This window comes from Thalassophryne amazonica, chromosome 19 (genome assembly GCF_902500255.1).
Source record: "Thalassophryne amazonica chromosome 19, fThaAma1.1, whole genome shotgun sequence".
Classification (NCBI taxonomy): Eukaryota; Metazoa; Chordata; class Actinopteri; order Batrachoidiformes; family Batrachoididae; genus Thalassophryne; species Thalassophryne amazonica.
Genome location: NC_047121.1, coordinates 64392839 through 64405332, shown reverse-complemented (window position 1 = coordinate 64405332; position 12494 = coordinate 64392839). Strand labels below are relative to the sequence as shown.

The window sequence follows — 12494 nt, the reverse complement described above, 5'->3', positions numbered from 1 at the left end:
TTGGAGACAACATGTGTTACTTTAAAATTTCAATGTACAGTCGTAAATAGCATTAATAATTCATTGACAGGATCCACCTCCCCAGATATTTGTGTTACTTTTGTAAAAGTAGAGAGTGCATTGCTGTGTTCAATCCCTCAGTCCCCAAACAACTTGTTTCTGGCTGCATCAATGAATGATGATGATCTCTGTAGCATTTATTCATTTCTATATTTGTAACAGTGGGGAAAAAATAATGTCTTATATATGGCCAAATACACAACATAATGTACAATGGAAGAGGAAAGTAAAACCAGAATTAAAGAGTAGATTGTGTAGTTGGAGATGATACCAAAACGTTTCATCTGTACATAAAATTAGTGACACCAACGTGAAACACTGTATCAAATACGGTAATGCTGCTTATGAATGTTTTATATTTATTGGAAACTTCATAAATGAAGAACCTTGCCCAAAGGCCCTTAGTAATTTTCCGGTCTCACAGGGATTTGAACCGAGGATCCTCTGCTCATACATCCACCACTTTAATCACCTCCCCATAATGTTGTGGTTGAAGTTAACTGTTTAATTTGTTTTTTGTTTTCAATTGCTTTTTGTAAAACTTTGTTTGATACTGAAAGCATTTTGTGTAATTTTGACTCTTATGTAATCTCCCTGTCTTATACATGTATAGTAATGTTTGTATTGCACATCTTGTGCACAGTTATTTTTATTTATTATTATATATTATTTTATTATATTTTATTTATTATTATTATTTTGTTTCAAATCAAAAACTGGTTTTATTCATAAAATTTTAGCTCTTAGTCAAAAAAACATGTAACCACAATCACCTCATTTTTCTCCATTTTGTGTGTTCCAGTACTGATGAGACAGGTGGAAGACCTCATCATCAAAGCTCTCCTGAGTGCTGAAATACAGATTTCCACAGCCTGCAAGACATTTGTTCCCCACAAAACAAGCTGCTTTGGTACACATTTCATATTCTTAATAGATTGCCTTTTGCCCTTTTATCAGTTTTTGAGGGTATCCCTTTTGGTATGCCTGCATTACAGGATCATCGAATGCATAAGCACTGACGGGCTCGTTGGAATGCAGGGTACTGTGAAGTTGACCTCTTGAAAATTTGAAAAATTGTAAATCAAATTTTGCAACACAAAATAAATTGTGCTGCTTTACTCTAATTTATTTTTTATCTATTTTCCCTACTCTTACCTACCAGTAATTAGGTTAAAGTTGAGTTAAATGTGGACAGTTAAAAATATTGTTACAAAGCTTTGTGATGAGTGTGTCCTCTTCCATGTACGAGCATCATAAGTCTTTTCTTTCACTTCATGGTTTTCACTCAGACCATAGATGCATTCGTACATGCCACACCTGTCACTTTTCCTTTTATTTCTCGATTGATTGTCTCACAGTTCCTCCCGTCTGTTTCTTCATTGAGCTGAGCTGAGGTTGTAGACAGCCTTTCTTGTGTGAAGCCTTCCTGCCTCTCACTGCTCTCTGACTGGCTGCTCAGCCACGGAGATCTTTTGACTGAAGCAGGAATTTGCTTCCTCTCTGTTGCCATTCAGGTCTGTCTGATCTAGGCTGACTGTTTTCTTGGCTGCTCCTGTCTTGCAGCCGGCTTATGTGAACTCCATTTTGGAGCCATTACCCATGTTAGTGTTGGCACTAATTGTCAGTGCTCCTTCTGCCTGTCTGGCGGTCTCTCTGAGATTTGGGGTTTGAAACCAAGCACACTGGCTGAGTCTCTGTCAGCATCGCTGTCTCCTTTTCAGTCTTTTCTTTTTTCCGTTTTTGTCTCAATGTTTCTGTTTGTTTTTAGTTCTGCCTGTCATGCTCACACTCTCTTTCACCTCTCAGATGTTACAAATATAAGGGGCTGTGCACTTGTGACAGGCCCCTGTGTAGACATAATAGCCCTCTGGTTGGTGGTTGTTTGGGTTGTATTGGATACGCAGCAGCATAGATTCACACCATCTGACATATGCCTGCATAAAGATGTTATCTAATACACAAGTGTCGCTGGTAGGCTGATGAGCTGCGCTAACCCAGGGTGTAAATGTTGATCATGCATGTATTTCCAGGAACGCATAGCTTGCCCTGCCATAACCTGAATTACCATCTAGATGTTACATACCTTTGCAGTGACTAGCGCTGTCCCAATCATCTTCTTCGTCTTTTCCTTTTTAAGTGTGTCTCCTTAATGCGATACAGTTACCCACTGCCTTTCATAAGGAGTTAAATCACTAGATCATTTTAAATATGTTTCAGTCCAGTAGGTTTGCAGCGAGAAAATACAGCATGTATTACAGCTTACTTTGTTTAAGTTCCATATACTTTTTTGTAGTGCAGGAGAGTTGTCAATGTGTTGCTGTTGTGAGAAGAAGTTTAGGATGGCCTTTTCATCACCAGCTGTATTGCTGACCTGTAAGTTGTTGTCGTCGTCCATTCGGCTGCTCCCGTATTGTTCGGATCCGCACAGCTGATGCATCCAGATCTGCATTGGTATTTGGCAGAAGTTTTATGCTGGATGCCCATCCTGACGAATTCCAGTGTAACCTGGAGAAACACACACAGCCGCTGGTGTTCCAAAGAGGTCTCCCTTCCAAATACTAACCAGGTCCAACAATGCTTAGCGTCTGAGACCTGACGGGATCAGGCTTACACAGAGCAGATCGGCTGTATTGCTGAAATGTAAGCTGAAGCTGAAATGGATACCAAAAACCTCTTCTGTTGCATTACTCTGTTGCAAACTGTGATGTAATTTCATAAATTACCCTTGCTCCTGCAAAAAAACAGTGGGAAACCATTATTGCTAATTATTCTGTATGTCTGCATGTATGTTTTTTCCTTGTAAAACCTATGTCACTCATAGTAAATATGCATCATGTAGCCAAGAAGGTAGCATAAAGTGTTGACAGTAATTACAGATAGAAGCATAAGTGTACTTGCACGTTGGTTATAAACTTTCAAAATCAGCTTTCCCCTGCTGCACATATTCCATTTTGTCAAATGACTTATGTGTGTTAAGTCAGTCTGAATGTGTACTTTATTTCCATTTTAAGGTTATTTAAAAATAGTGCTAGTTACAAGATAGATTTATTTTCATTTTTCTTCACTGTCAGATTTTTAGTGGGTCACCAGTTTCCATACACAAAGATGAATGTCTCCATAAACGGCATGGAAGATTCCAGAAATTGATGGAATTACTTTTAAATGCATTCTGAGTGACTAACCGCCATAGTTTAGGAGGAAAAAAAATCTTAAGAATTAGTCCAAAGCTCCCAGACCACAAGTTTGGATCTCCACAAAATTGGGTTACTTTTTAGGAGCCAATATGAAGAGTCCTGCTACCAGTAGCAACTGTACAATTGGCTGGATGAGGAGAAATCTTGGGGAGATGTTAGAGGTGCATCAGAGTTTGGGTGAGCAATGTCCTGCTTTAATGACTGATCAGGCATCGATATAATTATGGACTTGCTTACGGAGTCTACTTCACTGAGACTCTAATTTTTATTTCCTGCTTGCCTTTTCAACTTGCTTTTTGTTGAAAAATCATTGTGACCACTAGACTACATGTGAATGCTTAGCTGTACCATTTTTGTCAGTGTATGTGCTGGCAATGTTTTATGTTGGGTTTTTTTTTGTCTTGTTAAAATTGCCATAGCAGATTATCACCCAACTGAAATCTTACTCATATATAGCATAGGCCAGGGGTGGCCAAGTTCGGTCCTCGAGAGCCACCTTCCTGACACTCTTAGTTGTCTCCTTGCTCCAACACACCTGAATCCAATGAAAGAGTCGTTAGCAGACTTTTAATGAGCCTTTCATTGGATTCAGGTGTGTTGGAGCAGGGAGACCACTAAGAGTTCAGGAAGGTGGCTCTCGAGGACCGAACTTGGCCACCCTTGGCATAGACTTATCTAGGAAAATTTAATATGGAACAACACCAGATGCGAGTGAGCGGAGCGACCAAGAGACGGGGATGGAGTTTTTGAAAATTTGAGGTTGAAATGGGACATCTTGAAAGACCAGAACAACAACAATATAGAGTGTAGGAGCTGTGTGAACTAGGACATATTCATGCATTATGTCATTTTGTCACATTTTTAGCATTTTAGAAAAAAAAAAAATGCTGTTTATTACAAATGGGCTTGCTGTTTCCTGGCATCAGTCTATATATTAATAGCCAAGTGGCTTCTGTGTACATGTATACGTGTGTGTGCGTACCAATCAATCAATCAACTTTTTTCTTGTATAGCGCCAAATCACAACAAACAGTTGCCCCAAGGCGCTCCACATTGCAAGGCAAGGCCATACAATAATTATGAAACACAGTCTACGTCTAAAGCAACATAACCAAGGGATGGTCCAGGGTCACCCGATCCAGCCCTAACTATAAGCCTTAGCGAAAAGGAAAGTTTTAAGCCTAATCTTAAAAGTAGAGAGGGTATCTGTCTCCCTGATCTGAATTGGGAGCTGGTTCCACAGGAGAGGAGCCTGAAAGCTGAAGGCTCTGCCTCCCATTCTACTCTTACAAACCCTAGGAACTACAAGTAAGCCCGCAGTCTGAGAGCGAAGCGCTCTAATGGGGTAATATGGTACTATGAGGTCCCTAAGATAAGATGGGACCTGATTATTCAAAACCTTATAAGTAAGAAGAAGAATTTTAAATTCTATTCTAGCATTAACAGGAAGCCAATGAAGGGAGGCCAACACGGGTGAGATATGCTCTCTCCTGCTAGTCCCCGTCAGTACTCTAGCTGCAGCATTCTGAACCAACTGAAGGCTTTTTAGGGAACTTTTAGGACAACCTGATAATAATGAATTACAATAGTCCAGCCTAGAGGAAACAAATGCATGAATTAGTTTTTCAGCATCACTCTGAGACAAGACCTTTCTGATTTTAGAGATATTGCGTAAATGCAAAAAGGCAGTCCTACATATTTGTTTAATATGCGCTTTGAATGACATATCCTGATCAAAAATAACTCCAAGATTTCTCACAGTATTACTAGAGATCAGGGAAATGCCATCCAGAGTAACGATCTGGTTAGACACCATGCTTCTAAGATTTGTGGGGCCAAGTACAATAACTTCAGTTTTATCTGAGTTTAAAAGCAGGAAATTAGAGGTCATCCATGTCTTTATGTCTGTAAGACAATCCTGCAGTTTAGCTAATTGGTGCGTATCCTCTGGCTTCATGGATAGATAAAGCTGGGTATCATCTGCGTAACAATGAAAATTTAAGCAATACCGTCTAATAATACTGCCCAAGGGAAGCATGTATAAAGTGAATAAAATTGGTCCTAGCACAGAACCTTGTGGAACTCCATAATTAACTTTAGTCTGTGAAGAAGATTCCCCATTTACATGAACAAACTGTAATCTATTAGACAAATATGATTCAAACCACCGCAGCGCAATGCCTTTAATACCTATGACATGCTCTAATCTCTGTAATAAAATTTTATGGTCAACAGTATCAAAAGCAGCACTGAGGTCCAACAGAACAAGCACAGAGATAAGTCCACTGTCCGAAGTCATAAGAAGATCATTTGTAACCTTCACTAATGCTGTTTCTGTACTATGATGAATTCTAAAACCTGACTGAAACTCTTCAAATAGACCATTCCTCTGCAGGTGATCAGTTAGCTGTTTTACAACTACCCTCTCAAGAATCTTTGAGAGAAAAGGAAGGTTGGAGATTGGCCTATAATTAGCTAAGATAGCTGGGTCAAGTGATGGCTTTTTAAGTAATGGTTTAATTACTGCCACCTTAAAGGCCTGTGGTACATAACCAACTAACAAAGATAGATTGATCATATTTAAGATTGAAGCATTAAATAATGGTAGGACTTCCTTGAGCAGCCTGGCAGGAATGGGGTCTAATAAGCATGTTGATGGTTTGGATGAAGTAACTAATGAAAATAACTCAGACAGAACAATCGGAGAGAAAGAGTCTAACCAAATACCGGCATCACTGAAAGCAGCCAAAGATAACGATACATCTTTGGGATGGTTATGAGTAATTTTTTCTCTAATAGTCAAAATTTTGTTAGCAAAGAAAGTCATGAAGTCATTACTAGTTAAAGTTAATGGAATACTCAGCTCAATAGAGCTCTGACTCTTTGTCAGCCTGGCTACAGTGCTGAAAAGAAACCTGGGGTTGTTCTTATTTTCTTCAATTAGTGATGAGTAGAAAGATGTCCTAGCTTCACGAAGGGCTTTCTTATAGAGCAACAAACTCTTTTTCCAGGCTAAGTGAAGATCTTCTAAATTAGTGAGACGCCATTTCCTCTCCAACTTACGGGTTATCTGCTTTAAGCTACGAGTTTGTGAGTTATACCACGGAGTCAGACACTTCTGATTTAAAGCTCTCTTTTTCAGAGGAGCTACAGCATCCAAAGTTGTCTTCAATGAGGATGTAAAACTATTGACAAGATACTCTAACTCCCTTACAGAGTTTAGGTAGCTACTCTGCTCTGTGTTGGTATATGACATTAGAGAACATAAAGAAGGAATCATATCCTTAAACCTAGTTACAGCGCTTTCTGAAAGACTTCTAGTGTAATGAAACTTATTCCCCATGGCTTTGATCATGGAGAAACTGGGGAGCGCTGACATTTGCCGTTTGATATGCTTTTGTATTTCAAGTCTCAACTTGAAAAATTTCCCTTCCTGGCACATAGACTACACTGTCACCATAGTGGATATCCTGGACTAATTTTTTAGGCTAATGGATTCCACAGCCACATTAATAGTAGGACCTACAGGTTCTCTAATCACCTGCTCCATGGTCTGTGGTAGAGTCCTAATGTTTCAGATGCAAATTAGATGGTGGCGGCGCCTTCCCCAGTAGGATGAAGGCCTTCCAGCATGAGCAAGCCATGGCAACCCCAGAAAGAGTGCCACTTATCAATAAAACTAAACCTTTGCTGTCTACCAAACTGTGCTAGCCTCCTATTCAGCGACGTCAGCCTGCTTAACGCCTCATCGTTACCCCGAGAGGGGAGGGGACCAGAGAATATTAATTGATGCCGATACATCTTTCTGGCGGTGTCACAAGTCTTCTCTGTCCATTTTTGTGACCTCATACTAATATCATTGGCGTGGACATGAATAACTAACAACACATAATAAAGCTGGATAAAAATTTACAGTTAGTCATCAGAACAAAACAAGTGTTGTTTTAATGTCAACTTTGGGTTAATGGCTTCCTCCTTATTTTACAGACGTCTAGGTCATAGTCATAGTGTGAACCACCAAATATTGATAAGATCACAAATGAGATGGATGAGGCCAGGGAAAGCTCAAAGGTTCATCAGCATCCTCCATGTGGGAGGAGATGTGGTTCTCCTGGCATTGCAAACAATCATTGTTTCAGTCTGGGAGATGGGTATTATATGTATGGATGGAAAGAAAGGACTTGTCCCAGTCTGAAGATGAAGGGTCATCCCATGGATTGCAACAACTAGAGGGATGTTACACTACTCTGTGCTGGGAAAGGTGCTTGTTCTTAATGCTTGCAAAGATTATTCTTAATAGGATTAAATTCTATCTGCTTTCTGCTCAGTGTCTGGATCAGTTTGGCTTCATGCCCAAAAAGTCAACCATTGACCACATTCTAGCTAGCCCTGGGGGTGCTAAAATGCAAACGTGAATATCGGTAGTGCATCTTTGCAGGCTATAGGCTTGTTTCCCCCACAGGAATTCAGCCTACTCACCAGATTTTAGGAATGACACAGAAATGGCTCAAAATTGGCCTTCTCAGCTGTTGTCTCCACTGCGCTGAAGAACCACTGTGCTCACAATGACAGCAAGCATCTAATGCTAGTGACAGCTAGTAAATAAACTTTAACACCTGGGGTGAAAAGCAACATAAAAGGTTTGCTTGGTAGCTGTCATTAGCATTCAACCGTAGCTTGCTATTCAGAAAGCCAAAGCAGGAGTAATTTATGTGTTTTTAATTTGGCTCCCCAATTACTAGTTAATACAAACTCTTAAAGTATCTATTAAATGTTTTACCTGCCTGCGGGCTCATGATTGCAACATGCAATCCACTGCAGCTTACATCATAGAACAAAAAAGCAGCAAGTGCTGGTGCATGAACGTCTGTGGGCAGTATTCCATGGTTTTATATTCTGAGCCACTTTTGTTGTCGTGGTTGCTCAAACACTTGTAGTCCTGCATTACTTTTTTCTCTGCACTTTTTTGAGGTGTGCTTGGAGGATTGCAGTCTTGCTAAATTTACTCTCTGAACTGTTTTGTGGTGGATATTCATGTCCACTGACATAGATTTTTGGATTTTTCCTCAAAGATTTGATTGCTTGCTGGACCTCTTTTGTTGGCTGTACGTCCTCATCAGTCCATCTGTCGCCCTTTCTCTCTTTTGCTGAAAAGGCTCCTCTTCAGTTCTGTTTACTTTCACAAATGCCGCTTGGTGTTTTTGTCACCTTCCCATAGATGGGTTCGACCAATCAGCATTGAGCCCCACCCAGCAACATTTTAGAGCTGCTCAGTTACTGCGTACCCCACAGTAGGGAGTTTCCTGGTCCTAATAACGTTCCACTAAATCCCTTTTCAGGGGCAGTCCCTATGGAGCAAACACGCTCAAAGGTGTCAGGGCCGCCCTAAAATGGCCTGCAAATGGCTGAAACGGGCCCTATGTTGACTTTTGCAAAATGTTTGATTCAGTTGATTGAGCTGTTCTCTGAGAATTTATGGGATACCCAAGAAGTTACTGGACATCATAGCCAGCCTATCCACAGATACTGTAAGCGCTGTACAGAGCAGAAGCAGAGATTCTTGAGTTTTTCCCAGTGACAACTGATGTTCATCAGGAATGTGTTCTGGCTTCTACACTCTTCAATGCTTACATGAACTATCTCTAAGGTGGGATTGTGGAAACCAGCGACTTAGGTGTTTTTGGTTGGGTAGGAAAGGTTTTCTGACCTTGAATTTGATTCTGTGATCTTTGCAGAGTCAATGGATACCCTATTTGCAGCACTTGAGAAGCTGAGTGAGGAGTCTGACTGTCTGGGTTTGTGATTGTCCTGCACCAAGACTAAGATTCAGGCTTTTAGTGACTTCCTGGACTCCATCAGAAGTTTAGCCATATGTGGTGAAATTGTTGAACTTGTAGAGACATTCACTTATCTTGGCATTGACATTCATGTCTCTGGGTCCTTGGCCTTTGAGATTGAGACAGAAGAGCTTGAGGAGTCAGGTCGCTGTGTAGTGGTGTTTGGCGATGCTGATATCTACTGTATGTAGGAACATGAAGGTCCAAGTCTTTAGAGACCTGGTGCTTCCTGTGTTACTGTATAGCTATGAGACTCGGACATTAGCCACTGATCATAGGTGACAACTTGATGTCTTTGGCACTCAGTCTCTTATGGATCCTTGAGTAACTCTGGTATGAGTTTGTATCAAATATGCAGTTACTTACGAAGACTAAGATGAGGTCTATCACTTGCATTATGAGTGACTGGCAGCTTCAGCATTTTGGCCATGTGACCTGTTTCTCTATGCGTAATCTAGTGCAGAGGTTGCTGAATTTTGAGGATGCCAATGGCTGGAGAAGGCCGAGATGACACCCATGCTTTACTTGTCTGCAGCAAATAAATGGTTAGTTTGGGGATGTGGAGATAGACCGGTTGTCTGCCAGGGGATGCAGTGAAACATGGCACCAACACATGCTTCCAGTCTTAATTTGATGGAGTGCTTTATAAAAGAGAATAATATCACAATATCATGTGATGCCTTAAAGTTCTTCTTGTGGAGATCCCAAACTGTGCTTTGGACACCTTCTCTTAATTCTTTAGAATTTTTTGTAGCTGTTTATTAGTTGGTTATTCAGCTAGACCAAATGTTCCCCAGTTAACCCCAAATTATGCCAATTTGTCATTCAGAAGCTCTTACAGGCAATTCCATCAATTGCTAGAATCGTCTTTAATTTTTCCTGCTATTTGTAGTGAGCCATTCATCTTGGTGTATGTAAAATTTTAACCCACTGAAAATCTGACATCGTGAACAAGAAAAATAAAATGTATTTTGTAACTAATTTTATATGGACGCAAAGTACACATTCTAACTGACTTAACACACACATTATTTGATAAAATGATGGGATATGAGTCTGAAAGAAGGTGTGTGTGTGTGTGTGTGTGTGTGTGCGCACGCACGGCTGCATCTAATTTGTTGTCCACAGAATATCTTGATGAAATTTAGAGACCGAATACGGCTTGAGTCAAGAAAAAAACTGATTAGATTTTGAGCCAGATGCAGTATTATTTTCAATTTAATATTATTATGTCTCCATTGATTTTTCACAGTGGAGTTATATGCTCTCTGAGTGCCCTCTAGTTGCAGACTGTTTTGATTGTTGTGTCGTTTATCAAGAAACAAATGCCAAAGTTTGATTTGTTCCAGAATATTTTCCAATGTGAAAATGTTTTGCTCTTCAGATTTTGATTTATCTCACGTGAGAATGGTTTGAACTCTACCACATACATCTTAAACCACTTTAAGCCACATAATGTTATTTTGAACAGGTTTTGAACATACCTAATACAGTAATGAAAATATTTAATCTGGCAAGCGATAATGTGGTTTTAAGTATTTTTAACTGTTCTGTTATACCAAGGACAGACTGTCTTAACGTGGTTTTAAGAGACTTTAAGTGGGGTTTAAGGCACACATTAGCCGTTTTTGAAGTGTATTTAAACAACTCTAAACTGAAAGAACACAGGATTAAACGGGATTAAAACTAGCTAGATTTGAATTACTGGTTTTAAAGTCTAAAATTAGCTGAATTAAATAGTTTTAAAGTTTGGACAATGACTAATTGTAGGAGTATTCGATGGAATAATAAAAAAGATCTTTTAGTTGCTGCCATTCTTGAAAGTATAGTATATTGGGACACATTTGTGTTTGTTTGATTGTACTTAATTTAATATATATTGGATTTGGAAATACAAATGTGAATGTACAGTGGAACATATTGACATGAAGTACATAAAAACTTAAATGCAATTAGATCTTACAACTTTGGGAAAAAATCGAGAACATACTGGCCTGCTGTGAGAATGCACATTACATTTCTGAACTCTAGCAGGATCAGTTTACTATTGAATGCAAGTACAATTTTGTTGTCTTCAAATGGCCCCAGGCAAGTTAATTACAGCATTCAGAGTCTGTCATCAGGATTAGGTTTCCATTGACAGACACCGACGGTTCTAAAGGGCCACCCTCATCCTCATGCTGTTGATCTGTCTCTCATAATGTGGTCCTGGTGCATGCAACCTCCCTGTGAGTATGTGTGTGTATACCCTACCTACAGAGACATGTAGGTACCAGCGTAAACCAGGAGTCTTACAAACAGATAGTTCGGCTTAAATTTGAGACAGTCCAGCCTCGTCTGTTATTGGTCTTTTCTCGTCTGTTAAGTAAAGCCCACCCAAACCACTAAGAAGTCCTGTTCTCTCAGCCCCAAACCTCCTACTCCCACACTTATCCTGACTTTCTCCTCTGCAACCTACAGTACACACACCATTCATCTTCTGTGCTTGGCCTCAAAAGCTGCCACGTTCAAATAAACAGGTAAAGTGAAGAACGAGGATGTATGATGGAAAATAAGTGCCACTGCAAAAGCAGCTTTTGTTTAGAGTTTTTAAACTGGCTTATTTGGAGATGGGAGCGTGCAGCACTAGAAAGTATATTATGAAATTAATTTGTTGCAAATTGTTCTTTTTTATTTTAACATCTATTATTAGATTTAATACCATGTTTATTGGTTTTAAGTAGGAGTTTGTTTGTTCCCCCCAACTTTACACAAATTATATTGCCTGTCTAAATGGTTACTACAACAAAAATCTTTTTATAGTTTGCTAATGTCTTGTGTGGGAAGAAATAAAAACAGATTTTTAGTTTTTCGTTGGTAAGAAATGTATGTGTGTTGTGTGGAGAGAAAATGCCACCCATGCAGCTCCCTACCGCTGCTGTGTGATTAATGGACAGGCTTTTTTGCTGAGAGATGCTGATTACACGATGTTTTGACTAAGATCTGATTAGCCAAGCCAAAGGCCTATTTTATTACACACAAAACATTCCACTTACTAGTCCTGTGTTCCACTGAACGTCCCTCATTAAATGCACAGTGTGGTTGAATCTCCTGTCTGCAAACCTTGTTTAATGCTTGTCAGTTACTCCCTTACTTCGCTGCAGTACAAACCAAATATCCAGATGATGGCCGCATGACTGCTATGAAACACAAAGTGTATTCAAGAATGATTGATGGATTGGTTGTTCTGTCATTACGAGGCAGGTTAACCGTTTTTAATTTGTTGTCCTCTGAGTGTTTTTGTGATTCTGGCTCCAGGCTGCGTGCTCTCTGCAGCAGCAGAAAAACTGCAGTGGTTTATCTCAGAGTGATGCAAGACTAATCCAATTGTTCTTGCTTATGATGAAAACACACACATGATGAA

At 39.7% G+C, this 12494-nt stretch overlaps 1 protein-coding gene across 3 annotated transcripts in view; it reads left to right on the top strand.

The window, feature by feature from the left end:
- Positions 1 to 12494, top strand: part of ttll5 (tubulin tyrosine ligase-like family, member 5) — a 107106-nt gene that overhangs the window by 26869 nt on the left and 67743 nt on the right. For all 3 annotated transcript variants that reach the window (XM_034195590.1, XM_034195589.1, XM_034195591.1), the window contains exon 12: positions 863 to 970. In XM_034195590.1, coding sequence (XP_034051481.1) covers positions 863 to 970 — 108 coding nt within the window. The remainder of the gene's footprint in view (positions 1 to 862; positions 971 to 12494) is intronic.